The sequence below is a fragment of the Zeus faber genome (assembly GCF_960531495.2).
Source record: "Zeus faber genome assembly, chromosome: 1".
NCBI classification, from domain to species: Eukaryota; Metazoa; Chordata; class Actinopteri; order Zeiformes; family Zeidae; genus Zeus; species Zeus faber.
Window position 1 is genome coordinate 27,397,325 of NC_137193.1, and position 23,542 is coordinate 27,420,866.

Consider the following 23,542-nt stretch of genomic DNA (forward strand, 5'->3'; position numbering starts at 1 on the left):
AAAGTACATTGTGTTTAGTATACTGTATAATGTACATATGTATGTATGTTATTCAGTAGCCTACAGTTGTGCCAGGTTGGACAGAAACTTGGCACATTGGCTGGAGAAAATAGCATTGGGCACGTACATAAAATCCGGGCTGGTTTGTGAACGAACCGCTGTTATAAACCAACTGAAACCACATTGGTAATTACCAAAACACGCAATAAAAACCCAGCACATTTTACCTTTCTAAGTCATAGCTCAACGCTTGTGAGCGTGTAGCGAGGGAAGCAAACAGACCTTGAGAAAATCCATACCAATTCCATGTCAGCAGGTGCACCAAGCCAACCAACACTCAGTCAAACGTTACAAGACACGGCCATTAAAGGAGTTCCTACTCTGGAAGGGAACAGGATTAACGTAGTTGAGCGATAATTCATTATTCTTGGGCTAACTATGGTGAGCTGCAGAAACAGCTGTGAAGTGTGGGCTGCCTCGCCTGCAGCGCCATGTGCAACACAAACACAGCCTCACTGGAAAGGACAAGACAAATAATTCCATGTGGTGTCACGCTTTCCCTTTGTTGTCCGATTAAAACAGCCTCATTCAACGTGATACTCCTTGATTTATTTTATTTCACTTTATATTTGCCACGTTTGATGCAAATTGTCTCATTCTGAAACAATTATTTCATTTTTGGCCCCCGCTGTTTGGATTCGGCTGTGAAGATAAATGCTAATGCAATTAATGCTACCCCCCCCCCCTCTCTCTCCCTCTTTTTCGCTCTCTTCCTCACTCTCTCACTCTCACTTTCTCACTCTTTCCCTCTCTCTCTCTCACTCTATAACTCACTCACTCACTTACTCCCCCTCTCTCTCCCTCTCTCTCTTACCCTCGCTGTCTCTCTCTCACCCTCCCTGTTTCTCACCCTCCCTCTCTCGCATCCTCACTCTCTCACCCTCTCTCGTGCCCGTGCGCTGTCTCTCTCTCTCTCTCTCTCTCTCTCTCTCTCACTGTCTCTCTGTGTCTCTCGCCCTCTCTCCAGGATCTGCTAGTCGTCGTTGCATGCTGGGCAATAATGGAGTTGCTTTCTGGGGTCCTCCGAGCTTCGCCAGATGCATCTCACTTGAATATAGATATTTACATGTATCTGTAAGTGACTCGCCGACGACAAAGCACCCTCACCAACCCTTGGAAAAAGGAGTCTCGGGAAATGGAAATGCTAAAAAAAAAAAAGAATACAACAAAGCAGCTTGTTGCAATCCTTTTAGAAAGCTGGTGCACCCTCACCTTCCTTTCGCTCATTAGCGATTTTGCGAGAAAAACCGACAGGAGCGTCTGGTGCCAAAATTAAAATCCCTCCCTCCATCCCTGTTTGTGTATTATATGTTTGTATATTGTTTTGGCCCTTTCAACTTTTTCCTCTTCTTTTCTTATTTTTTGCTTTTGCCTATTTTCGCTCACCCCCCCCTTCCCCCACGCCCGCCCGCTCCCCGCCTCACTCTCAAACCACTAATTAGCTCTTCCCAATCTTTTCAAGCAAACGTATTGATTCACGAACGTGACTAATGAACGTGTTTGTGTGTGTGACCTCTGACCCCCCCTCCGCCTCCACGCTGATGACAGCGGGTGGGGGTGGGGGTCAGGAGTGGTTGCGTGACGGAGCTGATTGCACAGTTAGATCGGGGGCCAACCTTTCATTAACACCGGGAGTCAATACTTAATTTCCTGTGATTGTTGTTATCTTACTTTTTTTTTTTTTTTTTTTTTACCTTCCCTCTCTCTCTCTCTTTCCCTCACTTTCATCCATCTGTCTTTCATATGTGCTCTCTACTGCTCCCTCGTGCGCTCTCTATCTCTCTCTCGTTCTCTGAAATGATGCCATCTCCATTTTTGGATAGAGAACTGCTGTTTCCTTCCTCTTGTGAATGTTGTGGATATTGGACATAGTATAGCCTGATTGAGGGCATTCACAAACGAATTGATCCTCCCAAACAAACCTCTCCAAACCTTTCATATCACGACTCCATCCAAAACAAACTAAAATCACGTTAGTGATGTCTACCAAATCACACAAATGTTGCCGTATGCGTATGGATGAGCATTGGGCAGGCGAGGGCAATGCAATCCAATCCAACAGCAACAATGTTTTCAGAATTCAGTCCAGTAAAGATGAGACTGCTCACAATTGCATTCTATATCAAAATATTTACATTTCATACATAATGAGAATGGCAAACAACTTCTCATCGTACCGTCTGATGTGCATTTCAAAAGTAGTTCACGGCACAAATTCAACACAGAAATTCAATATTTCTATTCATTTGTGATGATGATGGTATTTAATTTAAAGTCCCTTTAAAGCAACAATAAATATGTGTTCTGAGTTTCTCACACCGCAGAAAAATTTATTGTTTTTATGTTTTGAAATGAACCAACCAGCCAAATTTGAATGATCAAAAAAATCGGCAAGAAAATATTATTTGTTTTCAAAATTGTGAGAGAAAAGAAAAAAGGGCAGTTCCCTCTGCTCTGAGACGCCGCGGGCGTGTCCTCTGAAAACACCCTGAGAGGCGCCGCAGTAACAGGCTCGTTCAGTGAGCGCAAAGCATGCATCCATTGAGCCGAAGAACGAGTCGCTCGCTGGAGCTGGAGCTGCGGGGGTGGGTGGGGGGGCACCCCATGAGTCGGTTCACTAGTGGTGGGTGAGAGAAATGAACCGGGTTACTGAAAACAGTGGTTCCCAAAAGGTCGCTCCGATTGGAGCTGCTGAGCTCTGCAGTGGCTTTATTATGTCTTAGGGGAGGGGGATTGTCAAGTACTACCCATCTACCTCATAGAGTCATGATTTAGCCCCGGCCAAAAAATCCGGACCATAAAAATGGTGAGGAACAGTTTAACGGTCCACAGTTCAGTACTACATCGTTTAGTCTATTCACATATTTTCAGAAATTACTTTCTAACAGATATTATGTGTTTAGAAACAAACAACTTAATTGACATAACAGGGGCTTTAGGCAGAATCTGAACCCGTTTATTTGGCATGAGTTGCGCATTATAGCAAAGTCAGACATGGACATGTAGCACAAAAACCTAAATAGCAATTTAGATAGCTCTCTAAAAATGAAACAACCTAAAAAGCAAATACAAATGTACAGAATATAGAACACGATCAATTATAGTGTTAGAGAAAGTACTGTGGCAATATAGTTGTGGCAGCATGGTTTCTAGAACGGACTATAGGTACAGATCAATACATATGAATGCAAAATATGACCAAGGATATCAATGGGTAGTTAAAGATCTTAATTATTTTCAATGAACTGCACGGTTTTAGTTGGGTCGTGATAAAATAAATGGTTGGAAAATGGCTACAGAAGAAATCGATTTTGTCCTTGATCTCTCTTCCTCAGCCATCCTCAGTTGTTACCTTTGTTCAGCAGTGGTGGAACCGTTGACCTTCAACACTCTTAACTGGTATTCTCTCCTTCTCCTTCCCTCTCTCCCTATCCCATTCTCTCACTCTCTCTCTCAGTTGCGAGAGCATCTTGCGAAGGGTCAGAGGACCCTGGCTGGGGAGGGCATGTCTCAGATCGTCAGGAGTCTCCTGGAGCTCTTGCAGAGAAGGAGCTACTACAGCGGCGACCTTCTCTTTTCCACGGAGATTCTGCGAAATGTGACGGACACCTTCAAAAGAGCAACCTACATCCCAGCGCCCGACGACGTGCAGGTGGGCGGGGTCGTGTCCCACAAACGCGTCCACGGCCACAACATTCATTTGCGTACACAGATTCTATACTCCCAGGTGTGGATAGTTAAGCTAAGCGCTATCCATCATCTCTAAACATAATGATGGCGGCCATCTCTTACTTTTTAGCTGCACGCGGCGTGCATGACAATTAGCTGCAGCTGCACCCTTTGGGATAGCCTCGGCAGGGATTTACTTTTTCCAAGCAGGTGCAAAGGAACGTACCGCCGGTCTGTCACGCGACAGCTTTCCTGATTTGTTTACTCAGGCCCCAACATGTATACCCTGTAATGTCTGACAACGTTTGACAGGGGAATGAAACTCTGTCAATGCCCTGCCAGTGTACTGTACATGCAAAGCATATTTACCTGAGCGTACAAGCAATGAACCGTCAAGAGCTAAACGAGGCTGTTTTGTTTCTGTTTAGAAATTTTTCCAGGTAATCAGCTTCATGTTGGACATGGAAAACGTTGACAAGTGGGAGGACGCTCATCAGGTAAGGCTGGGAAATGTGTGCATAACTCGAAATGCGCACATACATACATACATACATACATACATACATACATACAGGAGCAGTGTTCATGCGCCATCCTTTCTGCTTCACCTCTTTTCAAGTACGTGTCTCCGTGTTGTGGTTTGTTTTTCATTCCAACATCCCATTTTATTCATTTGCTCTCGGCTCAAACACGGAAAAAACCATGTCATTCACTTTCGTGGATCAAACACCAAGTTGAAATCCCAACGGTTGAACTGATGGGTACCATAAGAAATGCTCTCGTATATATGGGGGGGTGTTGTCTTTCCTTCAACCGAGTTCTCCTTGACATGTAAAACACTCGGTTCCGCTGGCTGGTCCAGCCTTCGCATCATGCAGGATGTTGGGGAATGACAGGAACTATTTTGATCAGTACCCCTTTTTGGGTGTTTGAGGCCCTGTTCTGTACCAGGAGAACCCATGATTTACAGTGGGGCAAAAAAGTATTTAGTCAGCCACCAATTGTGCAAGTTCTCCCACTTAAAAAGATAAGAGAGGCCTGTTATTTTCATCATAGGTTCACCTCAACTATGAGAGACAAAATGAGAAAAAAAAATCCAGAAAATCACATTGTCTGATTTTTAAAAAAATTATTTGCAAATTATGGTGGGAAATAAGTATTTGGTCAATAACAAAAGTTCATCTCAATACTTTGTTATATACCCTTTGTTTGCAATGACAGAGGTCAAACGTTTTCTGTAAGTCTTCACAAGGTTTTCACACACTGTTGCTGGTATTTTGGCCCATTCCTCCATGCAGATCTCCTCTAGAGCAGTGATGTTTTGGGGCTGTTGCTGGGCAACACAGACTTTCAACTCCCTCCAAAGATTTTCTGTGGGGTTGAGATCAGGAGACTGGCTAGGCCACTCCAGGACCTTGAAATGCTTCTTACGAAGCCACTCCTTCGTTGCCCGGGCGGCGTGTTTGGGATCATTGTCATGCTGAAAGACCCAGCCACGTTTCATCTTCAATGCCCTTGCTGATGGAAGGAGGTTTTCACTCAAAATCTCACGATACATGGCCCCATTCATTCTTTCCTTTACACGGATCAGTCGTCCTGGTCCCTTTGCAGAAAAACAGCCCCAAAGCATGACGTTCCACCCCCATGCTTCACAGTAGGTATGGTGTTCTTTGGATGCAACTCAGCTTTCTTTCTCCTCCAAACACGACAAGTTGAGTTTTTACCAAAAAGTTCTATTTTGGTTTCATCTGACCATATAACATTCTCCCAATCCTCTTCTGGATCATACAAATACTCTCTAGCAAACTTCAGACGGGCCTGGACATGTACTGGCTTAAGCAGGGGGACATGTGTGGCACTGCAGGATTTGAGTCCCTGGCGGCGTAGTGTGTTACTGATGGTAGCCTTTGTTACTTTGGTCCCAGCTCTCTGCAGGTCATTCACTAGGTCCCCCCGTGTGGTTCTGGGATGTTTACTCACCGTTCTTGTGATCATTTTGACCCCACGGGGTGAGATCTTGCGTGGAGCCCCAGATCGAGGGAGATTATCAGTGGTCTTGTATGTCTTCCATTTTCTAATAATTGCTCCCACAGTTGATTTCTTCACAACAAGCTGCTTACCTATTGCAGATTCAGTCTTCCCAGCCTGGTGCAGGTCTACAATTTTGTTTCTGGTGTCCTTTGACAGCTCTTTGGTCTTGGCCATAGTGGAGTTTGGAGTGTGACTGTTTGAGGTTGTGGACAGGTGTCTTTTATACTGATAACGAGTTCAAGCAGGTGCCATTAATACAGGTAACGAGTGGAGGACAGAGGAGCCTCTTAAAGAAAAAGTTACAGGTCTGTGAAAGCCAGAAATCTTGCTTGTTTGTAGGTGACCAAATACTTATTTTACCGAGGAATTTACCAATTAATTCATTAAAAATCCTACAATGTGATTTCCTGGATTATTTCCCCCATTCTGTCTCTCATAGTCGAAGTGTACCTATGATGAAAATTACAGGCCTCTCTCATCTTTTTAAGTGGGAGAACTTGCACAATTGGTGGCTGAGTAAATACTTTTTTGCCCCACTGTATATTGAAAATAATTGGTTGGTTGAAAGCAAACACATAATGGATCTATAAAACCTTGGGATTTTGAAACCTTTTGAAACTAAATATGCCCAAAAGTGACTATGATTTCAAATCTTTTATGTCTTAAATGTTTACTTGAATGATGCTGTCTATCCTTACATGCCACCGTGTTTGTTAATCTGCTTGCAAAGCCGTGGTTTCGGTTTGGTTTAAATCAAGGTGTATTTACCTGCCATCTGGACACAATAAACAGCAAAACATAAATGATTGGATACACTACTTGGGACCTGGCACCCACTCAGCGTTCCGGGGTAAATGCAACATGACGTGTATTTACATTTCATGCAATGGGACGTGGTTCAAATAAAGTGGACTTTATTATGAGTTATTGTGCGTGTAGCAACAATGTGACTTTCTGGGTCCTCACTCTACTTTTCCCTCCTTCTTCTTTCTCATTCTTTCTGTCATTGTCTGTCCCTCTGTCTCGTTCTTTGTCTCAACCTCCCAGGTGTCTCCCGGCGCAGCCTTGCTGATGAGGATACTGGAGGATTTTATTCACCTCATCGGAGAGGCTCAGAAGCCGTTCCAGAGTGTCCTGGTTGTTACCAACAACCTCAGTAAGAGACACCTCATGGCACAGGGATACATCATAAGATTTTCAAAAGCTAGCATCACACATTTACAGACTTTGCGATCCCAGTAGAGCACACACTATAGGATTTAGCAGGGAACCCGATATTCTTGCGAGAGTTCCTAGACTAGTCTGGGACTGATCACACCAGATTCTGACTATCTTAAATTAAACGACTTCCGTTGATGGCATTGCGATCTTGACAACCCTTAAGACACAAGATTTTCTTTTGACTTAAGATCTTGATAGTTTATCTGGGACTTCCAGCTAAAGTCCTCCCTAAAAATCGTACTAAAGTCCTTTGGGGTATTCTAGGCATTACTCGGAAAAGGTTAATAGCTGTAGGCTGTTTACCCATATGTCCTATTGGGGAAACATTGTGAAAAACCGAGTGGAAAAGGTATGATGATGATGTCACACTATCAACAGACTGCTAGAATGATTGTTTTCTCAACGTCTGTCCTATCTGTGTTTGTCCAGTGATCACTATCCAGCGCGAACCGGTTTCAGCGGTCTCCAGCGACATCAACTTCCCCATGAAGGGCCGGCGAGGTATGAAGGACTGGGCGAGGACCGCCGAGGACAAGCTTTACATCCCCAAGGAAGTCTTCACCATCCCCACTGAAGGTAGGCGGGAAAGACTTACCCAAGTGTCATGGTGTTGCATTAAAAATGGTATTCAGCATTTTGACCAGTTGTTAAGAAATTGATCTTTTACTTCAATAAAATGTCTATTTATGAATCTAATTTCATCTATTATGAAATTAGATTTGCAATCCACAGTGACGTCAAATCCCCTGGGAAATAACAAATTTGCTCCGAAAGGAATTGCTGGGTTGTTCGTCGAGAACAGACAAGGGAGTCGACTCCACCTCCCTCTTCTCTACGTCTACTCCAGTCTACCTCCCTCTGCTCTGACGCTACGCTACCTCTCTCTACTCTCCAGTACCTCTACCTCCCTCTGCTCTGACGCTACACTACCTCTCTCTACTCTCCAGTACCTCCACCTCCCTCTACTCTGACGCTACGCTACCTTTCTCTACTCTCCAGTACTTCTACCTCCCTCTGCTCTGACGCTACACTACCTCTCTCTACTCTCCAGTACCTCTACCTCCCTCTGCTCTGACGCTACACTACCTCTCTCTACTCTCCAGTACCTCTACCTCCCTCTGCTCTGACGCTACACTACCTCTCTCTACTCTCCAGTACCTCTACCTCCCTCTGCTCTGACGCCACACTACCTCTCTCTACTCTCCAGTACCTCTACCTCCCTCTGCTCTGACGCTACACTACCTCTCTCTACTCTCCAATACCTCTACCTCCCTCTGCTCTGACGCTACACTACCTCTCTCTACTCTCCAGTACCTCTACCTCCCTCTGCTCTGACGCTACACTACCTCTCTCTACTCTCCAGTACCTCCACCTCCCTCTACTCTGACGCTACGCTACCTTTCTCTACTCTCCAGTCCCTCTACCTCCCTCTACTCTGACACTACCTCTCCCTACTCTCCAGTAGCTCTACCTCCCTCTACTCTAGCTTTACACTACCTCCCTCTACTCTAGTCTGCCTCTACGCTACCCACCTCTACTCTCCAGTACCTCTACCTCCCTCTACTCAGCTCTCCTCTACCTCCCTCTACGATACCGCTACTCTATTAGTAACTAATGAGGGAATCCAGATTTTTTTTGCAATTTCCTAACGAAAATATATATGATTTGATTGTTTACATTTGTCGATATAAAGATCGAAAACAATATTACATTTTAGGCGTCAACATAAAGATTATCAAACCAGGTGTGAACTCTCAACATCTCAGAGATGTGTATCAACTCTGAGATGTCGATGTTGTTCTCTGTAAAGGAAGAGGTTCAAGATCAAGAGATTACGTCTTGTGGGTTACGTTCAGAGGATTCCTCGGTTTTGAAGACTACACTATTTATCGAGGTCTCCCCTTGTTCTCCCCATTACGCCGACATTCTCTTTGACCGATGGACTAAATTCACAGAAGAAAAAAAGCTCCAGGGCCTGGTCAGCCAGGGAAAGTGACGGCTGTGAGGCACAGAAACCCCTCGCAGGATGCATCCCTGTGTGACACACATCGGAGGCCGCGGGGGGCCTCAAGTAGACACCAGTCTTTTATCTGTGAAGAAAGGCACGTCTTCCCCTTGAGAGCGTCCCGGTCCTGGCAGATGCCTCATTGCCATTTGCGATTCAAGAGAGCAAACCGGTGTCATCATTAAGCCGCCGCGTTTTTGCTCCAAAGTTTGCGAGTGTAGCTCCAAGAAGAGGAGTGGAGCAGAGAGAAGTGGGTTGAGGAGAAATCTGGAAGCACGGCAGCAAAGTCAATTCATGGAGCAGGACTCAGAAGAGCTCAGACCTCCACTGGACTGGACAGATTTGGACGGAGTGCACCACATCACCGAACTCACAGCTTATGTCGTGTGCTTTGAACCTTCCCTGGATAACCTGAATTTCAAGGGAACCGCGTCCAACCAGAGATATGTAGTTCAGGAAGGACATGTTTTTCACACAAAATGTGTTCCTCGGGTCTTTCTGTCAAATTTACACTGGCGATCATTTACGGGCGTAGAGGGAGTAGAATTGCTATAGAAACGCAGCGTTTGCAGATGACGTCTCACTGTTAATTCCTCTGTCTACTGTTCAAGTTAAAAAAGTGCCGCCTCCATTCTAGCTGCGTATCATTGCAGTGGATTTCATCCTGGAGTCATCAAACCCTCTTAAGCAGTGTTTTAGCACTGCACATTCAACAACACAACAGCGGCAACATAACAAATCACTTAAATTTATTTAGCACATTTCGACTACTCTGTGAGCAAATGCAATGTGGTTTTCCTGAATATAGTAATAGTTTTCAAAATAAATGGTTTCAATAGTTATGAAAATGTGTAAAATTTGTTATAAAACTATTGAGTAAAAACTGTTGGATGGATAAATGAATTTAATTATCAATGAATTTATTTAGATGGATAGATACTCTATCTAAATATAAATTAATAAATAAATACAAATAAAATCTATAATTAAAAAAAATATATAAACATTCTCTTGTAACCAAATCAAAAGAACAGGAGTGGAGAAGGGGGATGCATCGCAGCAAGACGCCAGAAATGAGATTCGGGGGGAATAAAAGAAACAAGACAAAAAATAGACTGATAATAGATTTGCTGGCTGCGTGTCGCCATCCACTCCATGTTGAGATAAAGATCACCACTCGCAGGAAATTACCCGCTGCTACTTCCTGTCTGGCTCCCTGCTCGCCGCCACGCCCTGGATGGAAGTTCATAGAAGCCACAGACCGGGTGAGGAGAGCAGCCTCCGACTCCTCTGACCTCACACCAATTCCCCTTCCCTCTCTCTTTCTATCTATCTATCTATCTATCTATAAACACATGTATGGCCTTTTCCCATTGGTGATGCGCGGGGGCAGGACTGATTACAATCTGTTTGTTACCCATTTAACACGTAATGAAAATCCAATCTCAGATGGACGGCCAGCTTGAAAAAGCCAGGCAATGTAGAGATGGAGCCCCACTCACACACACACACACACACACACACACATAGACACAGAACAGTAATCTCTCACACACACAACTACATCCATGTTGAAGACATGTATGTCCTGATTCATGGACATTTTCATTTAATAAACAGCCTCTTTGGAAGGCTGTTTACCGCCTGTTTACAGATGAAAAGTGAATACTGAATACTAAATGCTGAATGCTAAATGTTAACAGACACAGGGGATATAAATTATAAATTTATAGACATTTGCATGCCTGTGCAGACAGCTCCCAATTAGGGTCCATCACACTTGCTGCCTCCCTCACGCTGACTTTGATCTTTACCTCTTTTTTATCCTTTATCATTCTTCCATTTCTTTTCTTGCGTTCTCCCATTCACTCCCTCTTTCTTTCCCTCCCTCCCCTCTCCTTCCCACCCATTCTGCTGCTGTTTCATTTTTCCCGTTCTCTTTCGCTCCTAATTGATCTGTTTCTTACACCCTCGCTCTCTCCCTCTCCTTCCCTCCCTCGCTATGCCCTCTCTTTCTCTCCCTCCCTCTCTCTCGCCATCCTTCTCTCTCCCCCTCTGTATGTCTGCCACTCATTCTCTTTCTCCCCTCCAACTCGCTCTCCCTCTCCATCTCTCTCTCTCTCCCTCTCTCCGCCCTGGTATATCTCTCTCTCTCTGCCACTCGCTTTCTCTTCTCCTCGATTTCTCCCCCCCCCCTCTATCCCCTTTCTTTCTCTCCCCTCTCCCTCTCTTTCCCTCATTCCCTTTCTCTCCCCCCATCTCTCTCTCTCTCTCCACCCTCTCTCGCTCCCTCCCCTCTCTCTCTCTCTCTCTCTTTGTTGTCGCCACTCCTCTGCATTGCTCTGTCAGGCAGCCGGCAGACATATTTTGGGATGAGTCACCCAGCGGGTGTGATGCCATCATCCCTCTCTCTTTTCTTCTCTCCCCTCTCTCTCTCTCTCTCTCTCTCTCTCTCTCTCGCTCTCTCTCTCCTGTGCCTGTTGTCTCACAGTCTCTTACTCCCCTTGCTCCATAACCTTAGAGGACATATGGGCGGATGGGGGGGTGGAAGGCGGGGGGGGGGGGGGGCACTCTCTTCTTTCCTGGGCCTGGTTGACATTTATGGAGGTGTGGGGCGGAGTGGGGCATGGAGGGAGGTGGACGTCTACTGCTCCTCGGGATCCCCTGCTCTTTTGGCGAGAGAACAATCAAAGGGTGGTGGCGAGAGTGAGAGCACAGCCGAACATGGGGCGGCGGAAAACGGAGGGCTGTCGGGGGAAGAGAGGGGTGGAGGGGAGGGAGGGAGGGGAGGGGGAGTCGACCAGCGGCGATGGGAAGGAGAATGCCAACAGGGCAGACAGAGAAGGAGAGGGAGAAGGGCTCTGCTTCAAAGTGGGGACGCGCACACACACACGGCTGCCCAGCGGATAGTGTGTGTGCTGATAATTCATTTATTTTTATTTGAATCGCTCGCTGGCTTGATCCTTAGTTATTAATTTATTTATAGAGGTTACTTTTTTTTTTTTAATTCATTTACATATTATAAAGGATATTTTAAATGTTTGTATGACATCATGTAGAATAACAAACAAAGCTGTTGCTGATTAAAGTCCTTTTCATCTGCGGGTCGCAGCAGTTGTACAGCAGGTCCCCATGTTCCGCCTTTCATATTATAAACTGTATTGTTTTACGTTGTTTGTGTGATTGATCGTTTGATTGTTTGTTTATTTCAGAGACGGAGGCGGAGTCTGAAGCCACCATGTACTATGTGATTGGAGCTGTGCTGTACAGGACGCTGGGCGTCATCCTGCCCGCCCCGAAGTGAGTTCTCCAGTTTCATTGTTTGTTTGTTCATTTTATCTCCTTGCGTTCCCTTCCTCCCTCCCTCCCTCCTTTCCTCCGCCTTGATCTCCCACCCTTCATATTCTGGATTTTTCCTCAGTCTTTTCTCATCTTCTCTATCTTTCTGTCTCTTTGGCCTTTGCTCTCTCTCTCTCTCTCCTTCCCTGGATCTCATTTCGACTTCCAATTCCCCTCCTGTCCCCTCCTCTACAGTGTATGTTTTCTCAGTTCGTGCCTGCCCCCCGCCCGCTCCTCTACTCTCTGTTTTCTTTCTATCTGCCTGGGTGTCAGATGAAAACGCAGCCTTTTCACACGGAAAAAGGGTTTTCTTTACCGATTGGAGAAATGTTTCTTCTTCTACTTTTTCTTTATTTATTTTTTTTTTTTTGAGTGACGGCTGATGTCTTTTTTTTTAAGTATATACTTAGCGGTAATGGGTAGCTATCTGTCTTTCTGTCTGTCTCTCTATCATCTATCCTGCCCTACTGAACAATATCAGCAGGTCCTGGGCTCTGTCATAACATTGGTCACTGTTTGTTTTTCTATATTTATTTTTGTAGCCAACTATGTGCCAAATAGCAGCAAGTGTAGATACTTTGGGGGGGGGAGTGCTCTCAGTGGGAGTCAGATTGAGTGAAATGGCGAGTCTCTCAACAGCGTATTGCATTATATATTTGTCCTCTGGTAGTGGACACACAATCAAATTTATATTTCTGGAACCTCACAAAACAACTGCCACTCATCCGCCCCATATATTTTCTTTGTGTGTGTGCCTGGTCCAGTCCCCCTACCCTGATCAACTCCAAGATCCTGACGGTGACGGTTCGCCCGGAGCCACAGCCCAGCGAACCCATGGTGGTGGTGGAGCTGTCCCTGTTACTCAACGTGAGTACAAAATACAACGATATTAGCCATACATTAACCATCACATGTGGGATGAAAAGTTTTATCACTCATTCCATGCACATTCTGTACAAACACTGCTATTTAAAGCGTTTCAGAATGCCTGCACATGCAGTTTTTCATTTTCGCATTGAGCTTTGGTCCCCAATATTTATTCATTTTAGCGATCTCGATTGGGATTTTGCCACATGCTATGTAGTGCCGGAGTACATGCACAGTAATGCCTTTTTTCTCCCATCTTTGGTGTGGTCTCCTCATAGTTATTACTATGAGTAGACCACAGAGAGTAATACACCCAGCCTAATTTTGGTCAATATAGAGAAATATACGTGAAATAGCAAAGCTACAATAATCACCAACCATGTTAAGTTATGCAAATGCATCTGTCGTGAATCAATGGATCCACCTTAAAATAATTGCTAATTCAAGGTCCATCAAATAGTCCAAAAACTCAAAAATGTCAATAAGGCAAGGAGGTTGCTGTTAAATGTCCCCCCCCCCCGCCAAGGTTTTTTTGGGGAGTCTTCCCTTGCCCTGGTAGGGGTTAAGACGAGGGAATGCCTATCCTTTATATCTGAAATGTGACCCCTTTGAGACTGTTCTGTGATTCAGGACTTTATAAGTCAAGTAGACTTGTGTATATGCACAGTCCTAACGGTCGTCCAGGTACTCTCACTGGAAGCTTTAGTGGACTGGAAATGAAATGATAGTCTCTTGGGGTCTCGACGGGACCTGGGGGTCAACGGCATTGCACTGCTCTTCATCATAAAGGCTTTGTGCTGGTTCCCTTTCCCTGGCCGCTCCATCATCCCCGGCCTTGCCCTCCATCAAGGCTGTCCTTCCTCCTCTCCACCATTATGACACTCACGAGACGTGTCCCTGCATATTTGGCCGAGTGGTATTAGGTTATGCATGCATGTAAGTCTGGATCAGGGGAGGCCTGAGATGTAGCTGTGTGCCGCTAACCTCAAGCTCAAAGGCTCATAAATAACCCCACAAACACAATCAAATACATTTGAGAGCGAATGTGTCCAAGCCTATGTCAATTATTATCGACATTATTCCTGTTAATCTCTAGTTCTGAGGCCTTGGAAGAAGCCATATCGTAGTCTGATACCCTGGTCATCAGCTGTAAAGGGGGGTGAATGACCTTGGCTAGCGCCCCGCATGACCATGCTGGCCAATGCCCAGATGCTGAGGCATCACCGTGGCAACAGCTGCTGTGGGTCTCGGGTCTCGCAGGGGTCTCTGTACACGGTCATGTCCGCGCTGAGAGGACATCTGCTCTGGACTCGCCATACACATCCCCAAAGACCTCGGCGGCAGCCACTTTGTTTGTGTCAGTTAGCATGTGTGTGTTGGTATAGCAAGTGTGCATGCGTGTGCAGGACTCTTTAGTGTGCTACCATTGACTAAGACGTAGGAAGGCGGAGTGGAGCGCTCATGGTCCCTGCAGTAGACCCCTTACTCCCCTGCTATCCTTCATCCAAACTTTCAGAATGTCCACGGCAGTGTTTGATAGGAACCATGGTAACCAGCCATGAGTCATTTCTCTTTATTTATCTGTAGAAAGTCCACGAGTCGGAAACCCGTCAATCGACTGAGATAGAAGCTTACTAAATACACAGGGATAACATTTCAATGGGGAATTAAAAATAAGGAGTATTATCTGCGCATAACGCATGGAGAGGGGAGAGAGTCAATGAGAAAGCGTCCTTATTACGCACCAATCATGCGCATTTGTATCTTTCCATAAGCGGAGGTTAAATAAAATATCCTACATCTAAAATAAAATCGTTCAGCCTTCTGGCATGCCAATCGCGGGCACCCCATCACTGGCGTGCGCATCGCCGTTGCCGTCAGAGAGGGAAACAGCTGTGCAAAATGCACCCTGATCACTCCATCTCTGAGCTCCCTCTCGGGAGGGCGCCTCAGGCGGCCGCCTATCTTGCCTTTAAGATGAGCCGAGCCGGCGACAAATCAACGTGTTATTTTTCTTCTATTATGAGCTCATTTCACCTTCTATTTTCTGAGCCGTATTCATAACCCATTTGCATGTCGCACTTCACCGTCAGAAGATCCTTGGAAGAAATGGCAAGAGAGCTGCAGAGAGGGAGGGGGGTAAAGATTGGGGTGGTGAGACATGCCATTATCACCGTCCATAAACGCAGGGCTGTTAGAATCAGACCAACCATTTCTTGCCCTCTGAGAGGCGCCGTGGACGCCGTGGTAGTGCACGGATGTCACTCCTGATGGAGACGGTTCCTAGCAGCATATCCTCCACTGATTGATGGCTCGCCTGTTAACGGAGTCCACCGCGCAGCGACGCCGCTAATGCACGCCCAGGGACATCTAATGCTGGCGACGCCCGTCTGCGTGGGAAGAGGAATGGAACAAAAGCGCCATCATCCATCAGGCCCCCACCCCCCCTCCCCCCCCCCACCCTCCCCCACTGACACACCATACCCTTCCCTTCCTGCACGGATATGTAAATGTTGGATCATCATTCTCACGTGCAGTCATGGATTCACCAGACTTGGCGGCGGTATTTGGGGAATGTTTGTGAATGGCTCATAAGGTCCTTCCCTGAATGAGGCTATAGGAGACCCAAGAAAAATCTGGCACAGAAAGGGTCGCCTTGCCGACAAAGGACTTTAATCTAGACATCCAGATAGACATTGGCTTTCCTCATTTCAAATAAAGACATAAGTCAGAAACTGGGTTCTCTTCTGATTTACATGGGCAGCAGTGGGACTGGTAATAATGGACATCCATCTTCCATCTATCACTGCTTCAAGCCACTGTGGCTGTAAAAGGTGTGTGCTATAATCCCCTTGACCATTAGAGGGCTCCCCTCCATAGAGGGAGCACCACAGCAGGTTCAGCTCAGAGGCAAAGCTGCTCCATGGACTGCCGGCTATGTACCCTCAGATTAATTGAATACATTTGAAAGATGCATACTGTGCCCTGTTGGGGTGTTTGGAGAAAGTCAGCCAACACTTATATTTTGGTTTATTTAAAAGTATTTTGGGGACTCTCTTTGTAAGCCCAAAAGCCAATCAAAACCCAAGTCCCTGATAAACAAGACGCACATCAATTCGACCATTGAAGTCCACGGATAACACTGTCAACAAATACTTTTTTTTTAAATAAAGGACCATTAATTCATTGATCACTGCCTCTGACAAACAAATCCTGAGGAGGTGGTTACGGAGGCCATTGATCCTCCCGATCGATCAGCGCGATTGAGTCGTAGGCGGTTCCATGCCATGCCGAGGACACACATGGCTGAGCACTGATTACCGGGTGGTTTCAGCCGTTGTTCAACCCTGGAGGGTTGGGTATCGGCCCAGGAGAGCCAAAGTCAATGGATTAAGACGAAGACGGCGGTAGCAAGCCGGGAGCAGTGATCGACCTGGGTCTAGACCTTTCGCCGGTCGGCTTTCAACTGAATCTTTTTAAGGCTTCTCCCGCACTTTGGCGAACTGGCAACCCAGGGTTCATTCCAGGACATTTACGGGGCCGTCCTCCCATGATTGTTTATAAAATGGCTTCTCTCTCTCTCTCTCTCTCTCTCTCTTTTTCTCTCTCTCTCTCTCTGTCCCCGGGCAATAACTCTTCCTCACTCTATCCCATACATTCCTCCCTCTCTCGCTCTCTCCCTCATTGTCTGTTTACGTCGCCCTTGTTATCCATGCCGCATCGCTTTCTCCTCTGGCAATGAGCTTTTTTGTCTTCTCTCTGTCTTCTTCTTCTCCCACTCATCCTCTCGACTGGCAATAACAGTTTATCTCTCCCCCTTCTTCCCCCTTATCTTGCAGGGTACATCGGATCCTCAGTGCGTGGTGTGGGACTATGGTAACCCGTAAGTCACTCCAAATCCTTCTGATATCCTGTGTGTGTGTGTGTGTGTGTGTGTGTGTGTGTGTGTGTGTGTGCGTGCGTGCGTGCGTGCGTGCGTGCCTGCCTGCCTGCCTGCCTGCCTGCCTGCCTGCCTGCCTGTGTGCGTGTGTGTGTGTGTGTCTAAATGTGTATTTTTTTACAGGCATTTGTGCATATGTTGGTTTTGTGTGTGTGTGTGTGTGCATGTGTGTTTCTTTTGTGTGTCTATCTATATATTTGTGAATATGTGTGTGCAATTGTGTGTTTTTGTGTGTGTGTGTGTGTGTGTGTGTTTGTGTATTTTATTCTGTGTGTATCTGTATTTTTGCATAAGCATTTTTGCATATTTGTGCAAATGTGTGTGTTTGGGTGTGTGGGTGTGTGTGTGTGCGTAAATGTCTGTCTGAATGTTTGTGAGTAAGTGTGTGTGTGTATTTTGATGTGTGCATTTCTTTGTGTATGTGCAAAAATGTGGGTTTGAGTGTGTATATACCCCCTGTTTGGGCTGCACCCCTCCTTTTATTAATTACCTGAAAACACACTAATGAATTTCCCTGTCTCGGCTTAAATTGAATAAGTGAATGAGAACAAACACCATTCTCTCTGTGTTTTAGGCATTTAAAGCAGAATGACACACGCAGGCACGCAGGCACGCACACACGCTTTGGCAGCGAAGGGGCTGTTTCGCTTTTTGTTTGGGCTCTTCTTTGAAATCTTTGCAGTGTTTGTAGTCTCACCCTTTTCTGTCAGTTCAGTTTTGGCACCTCGTTCTGCGCTTTGAAGCTCCGGTTTTTTCCAAATGGGACCTCACTCATTTGTCTTATTTAGGCCACTGACTTATTGACTTTCCTGGATGTAAACGCAGTGCTATCTAGTGCACACCATGCTGCAAAGTAGTGCGATTGATCGTCCGTTGCCACCATTAACCCAGATTGGGATCACACACATACACGTGTGTTCTGCCAATAGAGTCATCGCAGGACTGCACCCAAATTCGATTTAAACTCACCAGCCCTTTGGTAGCTTCTCTTCAGAATAATTTCTTTTCAAAAAGTATGTTTTCATATCGGATATTTTTTTTTTACCTGGAAAAAAAGTAAAATAAATTTATGAATGAATATATAAATAATAAAAATAGCCAAATGAGCAGAAAATACAGAACAGAAAGAGCCAAATATATATAGACATGTACAGCTTATATAAGTGTGATTCTCTGCACAGGATTCATTGCTCCTATTATCGGCGCTGTTTTTTAATGGCCAGTGTAGATTTTAAAATATTTAATTTATATTTCAAACCCTTTACCAGCGGCACATAAAAAAGTGACCAATAAATCAAAGCCCAAAGCTCAAGGACACTCTGAAAAGACATCAAGCCGCTTGCGAGGAATTAAATGTGTCTGCCCACCTCCGGATCATAAAGAGTGATGAGCAGAAACTGGCCTGAGCCACTAAAAGCTAACTCTAACGCTTCTTCTGTCACCGCCGAGAGCACATCCATTCACTGTTCTCTATCTAGGTTAAATTCTATTTGAAATGCTCTCCCGACGCCAAAGCAAACAATAAGTACACGCTTTCTGGTGGAGAATAAGAGATTGTAACTAATCAAAAATCACCCCTCCCCCATGAAGGAGAGAAAGGAACCTCGGCAAAGTCAATTAACTAGCTGGCAGATTACTACGGCAATCAAATTAAATTCCCCGATATTACGAGGGCAGAGAACCAAATGGAATATAAAGTGCCGAGAGATAATACTTGATGCCTATCGTGCAAAGAAAACTCACTCCGACAAAACAAGTGTGGGGAAAAACATGTTTGCAGGGGAGTCTGAGACACATTTGTCCAAACTAGACAAGTTATTCAACATTACTCCAAACTAGACAAGGCATATGGCATTATTCCAAACTGGACACGTATGACATTTGTCCAAACTGGACAAGTTGTATGACATTAGTCCAAACTAGACATCTTGTATGACATAAGTTCAAACGGGACAAGTTGTATGGCATAAGTCCAAACTGGACACGTTGCATGACATTAGTCCAAACTGGACATCTTGTATGACACTGGTTCAAACTGGAAAAGCTGTAGAACGCTAGTTCAAACATGACAAGTTGTATGACATTAGTCCAAACTAGACATCTTGTATGACATAAGTTCAAACGGGACAAGTTGTATGGCATAAGTCCAAACTGGACACGTTGCATGACATTAGTCCAAACTGGACATCTTGTATGACACTGGTTCAAACTGGAAAAGCTGTAGAACGCTAGTTCAAACATGACAAGTTGTATGACATAAGTCCAAACTAGACAAATTGTATGGCATTAATCCATACTGGACAAGTTGTATGACATTAGCCCAAATTGGAAAAGTTGTATAACACTAGTCTAAACTGACATCTTGTATAACTTAGGTCCAAACCGGACAACTTGAATGACATTAGTCCAATGTCAACCTGGCGTTTGTCATATGATATGAGTCATATTGCCCTTAAGTCAGTCAAATCTAGTTCATTCTATAGCCCTTGATTACAGCAGTTTCAAAGAAATCAACGGCAACCCCCATCTGGGCAAAGAAAAAGGGAGAAGGGAGGACTCCCCCTTTTCCAGGACGACCACATGCTGCAATGGATGCCCAGTGCGAAACATTATTAGCATTACATGACAAGTATTAGTTTATATACCATATACTATGTTAGGTTTAACCAGACAGTATGGGAGTCACAGGTAACTGCCATCTATCTATCTATCCATCCATCCATCCATCCATCCATCCATCTATTGTAAGTGAATGCCTCCACCTGTTTGACATCTTAAAGTCTTCCGTTGCAGTAAATGTTTTCAAGTTGTCCTGATGTTTAAAATAAGTCTGACCTGTTGCACACATTCCCATCTTGTACACACACAAATGTACAATATTCATTCCCATGCTCCCATGATGCCCCCAAGTTTGCCGAGTAGCCATTCTCAGCTTGAGTGTGTGATAATATGGCTTGTGGAGGAGTTGGGGGGCAGGGGATCTTTGAGAACATGTTGTACCAAGAAGCCATTTGTTTGCTGGAGGATATCACCCCTCTCAACCCTGCTGTCTGCCTTGCTGCGCCGCAAGCTTTGAGGTATAGCGGGAGGTGGGCAAGGTATAGATAGCTACACAGAGGATGCTGAGCGGGGGAGGGAGGGAGGGAGGCAAACCTGATGGCAGTATAAAGACAAGAAACGTTTTGAAAGGATAACAACAGTCTGATGCGCCTACGTGTCCATCTAAATTTCAGTGGGATTTTGAGCCAATGGTGGAAATGTTGCTACAAATAAAATGAAGATAAGGCGCATTTTCATCAGTTGGGTTGAGGCAGATTAACCGTCGACCTGAGTGTCTGTGCTCTGGTGTCAAATGTGCTCTTCTTCCCTAGGATGGTGGGTGTTATTAAACTGTTATACTGTTACCTTATACGATGATAGTTCCATAAAATGAATAACAAAGACCATTTAATTGTTAATCGCCATCTTTTGTGTGACATTTAATTTGCAACCAAAATGTCATGATCCTAACAGCCCTACCGCTGTAAAAATACTGGGAGCCACTCACTGTTGCGAGGGCGTTAGATGAACCGGCGCAAGCATGCCAAAGCAAACTGTAGGAGCTGTCATTCATGCTGTTGTCGCCACTTGACTCGTTGTCAAGCACCCTTGGGTAATGCACACACTTATGCGGGGATTAGGGATTGAATGGAAACACAATCTTTTAAGCCTATGCTCCGTACCTCCGTCGGCCTGATAGGCCTGGAAGATCGGTATACCAGTGTCTGCAGCTGGGCTGTCGGGAAATCGGTGAGCGATTTTCGGAGCCCTCTCAGCCGGCGTTAGTTGGCCCACAGTTTGCGGCGCGGCGGTGGTTCATCTCCGTATTTATGTGCACAGCGTTTATTTATTTATTTCCCCGCTAACGGCCCATATGTCCGCACCATCTGCCCACCCAACTCTGTGCGCTTCCTCTTCCTTACTGTCTGCCCGTCTCTTCACACCGCTCCTCCTCCAGCTCTCGGGGGTTTCAGACCAGAGTGTCTGGGACTCAAATAGACCTTGCTTTGTGAAGAGTTTTTTCTTGTTATTATTTATAAGAGTTTTTTGTGTTTTTGAGTGGAACCTAACAGAACATAGTGTATTTCTCTCTGCCAATGGGTGTCTATCTATATGTATGTATGTATGTATGTATGTATGTATGTATGTATGTATGTATGTATGTATGTATGTATGTATGTATGTATGTATGTATCTATCTATCTATCTATCTATCTAACTATCTATCTATCTGTCTCAGCCATGGGAAATAATGTGTTTTCGGCGTGTGGTTGCTGGGTGGCACATATACACACACACAGTGTGTTACCATACATGCATACATACTCAGTGACACTGCCATGGTAATAGTTTACTGGTCAGAACTCACATCAACATATTCAAGTACTACCAGGTAATGCAGTCATCTGTGCACTCACACACACACACACACACACACCCACCCACCCACACACACACACACACACTCCATCTACCGTCTGGTGCACTATGTATTGCTTTGGTTCAATTAGACTGTGTAGACCGCCACTCACATGTGCCTGTGCCGCTATCACCGTCACTTCCTCCTCAGTCAGAATGAATTTCTCTTATCTTCAGAGAAACCCAGGAAATACACAGCTCACATCAAACGTTTATCCCCACGGATTATTAATTAATTCACTCTCCTGTATTTGTAAGCATTTTGCAAGGCAGCGCAATAATCCAAATAGGAAATGTGAAACGACCATACATTATCCATACATAGTGGATGGGTGAGCATTAACTTCATATCTGCTGTAAGTGCTTAAAATAGGAATAGGAACGCATAAGGTGTGTGTGTGTGTGTGTGTGTGTGTGTGTGTGTGTGTGTGTGTGTGTGTGTGTGTGTGTGTGTGTGTGTGTGTGTTTGGAGGGGGTGTCACTTAATCCCATCTCTAATCCCTGGTGGCCCTTGGCTTGATCAGGGATCAGTGGTTAAAGACCCAGGCCTTTCCCACCCTCCATCTCCACCCATCGCCCCCCACCCTCTGCACAGCCACTGCCACTCTAGAAATGGCCAAGCTTGTGCTAGGGTATAACGGTTCCATCATCCTCCTTTTGACACCAATGTTCCGCCAAAGTACTCGTTTAGTCATCAAAGTAGCTCCAGCATCCTTGTTTGACACAGAAGTAGCCCATCATCTTTGTTTTGACACATAAGTAGCTCTAACATCTTTGTTCAAACACCAAAGTCACTCTAGCATCCTTGTTTAGTCACCAACATAGCTCCAACAATCTCGTTTCGCCCCAGAAGTACTTCCAGCGTCCTCGTTTTGACACCAGAAGTAGCTCCGACGTCCTCATTTTGACACAGAAGTAACTCCGAAATCCTAGTTTCGACACGCTACATTGAGGCGCTGCTTCTGGGCGTAGAGGGTTTCCCGCTCCCACGCTGGCACTTGTGCTGGATTTGGCACTGGCGGGCCTTGACCTCAGCCAAGGGAGAAAAGCTTCCCAATTCTCTCCGCGCTGTCGAGTTCCTCTGCCTTTTCGCACAACATCCAGCAAACATTCAGCATCCTCTTTCCGAATTCACAAAAAGGACTAATGTTTTGCCCCTCAGCCATCAGTGCAGCAAAGAAGGGATGCCTGTATGATGAGAGCAGGAGGACATTCATCCTCTGCAGCTCTAGCAAGACAAATAATAAATGTCTTGGTAATCACCCTTATATTGCAAATAATTATTGTTTGACCCCAATTTCCCCGGCCGACCCCATGCTCAGTATGTATCCTTGTACAGGCTAATCTGCGCAAATCATATTAACGATTCTAATGTCATCAAGGCAAAAATGCGTCCTCCCCCGAGGAACTCATAGGTGACTCTGCACAGGACAGGTTTTCTAATGTGTGGGCCTCTGAACAAGGTCACGGCATGGTAATCATGACTAATTGCTCAACCAAATGTAGTTTTCTTGGGTTGCTGGAGCTGAAACATACACATCCATGATCCAGGTTTATTTTTTATTGTTGTATTGTTAAAGAGAGCCTCATTTTTTGGAGTACTGTTTTTCTATAGCACACCCTAAATGTTCTAAAAATGTTAAAAAGCAGAACATTGCACCCTATCATTAACGGCAGCTTGTAGACTAGCACTGTTGAGCATGCTGCTGCATGCACCAAGCTTTGTCACGGTTTCACATTCAATTACTAACCACACCCTCCTTTTCCATTTGATTGAAAAATTGAGGGGGAGCAGAAAGAAGTGAAATTGGCTGGAGGTGGCCTTTGAGATACGCCACGCATCATTTCCTCTGCCTCCACCTGTCAAAGCCCTCAGAACATTTTGGTCCACCCGTCGAATATTCAGACCTTCTATTTATTTGTTTATTTGCTTTCAAGTGCCGCGTCCCTCT

The 23,542-nt window shown here is 45.2% G+C and overlaps 1 protein-coding gene across 1 annotated transcript in view; it reads left to right on the forward strand.

Annotated features, from left to right (window-relative positions):
* The window catches only part of adgrb2 (adhesion G protein-coupled receptor B2), a gene marked incomplete at both ends in the record, with an annotated part of 187,083 nt that overhangs the window by 81,668 nt on the left and 81,873 nt on the right, over positions 1-23,542 (forward strand). The window contains 8 exons of the mRNA XM_080012641.1: positions 1,028-1,134; positions 3,518-3,712; positions 4,158-4,226; positions 6,808-6,916; positions 7,411-7,557; positions 12,199-12,286; positions 13,090-13,192; positions 17,032-17,075. Coding sequence (XP_079868767.1) covers positions 1,028-1,134; positions 3,518-3,712; positions 4,158-4,226; positions 6,808-6,916; positions 7,411-7,557; positions 12,199-12,286; positions 13,090-13,192; positions 17,032-17,075 — 862 coding nt within the window. The remainder of the gene's footprint in view (positions 1-1,027; positions 1,135-3,517; positions 3,713-4,157; positions 4,227-6,807; positions 6,917-7,410; positions 7,558-12,198; positions 12,287-13,089; positions 13,193-17,031; positions 17,076-23,542) is intronic.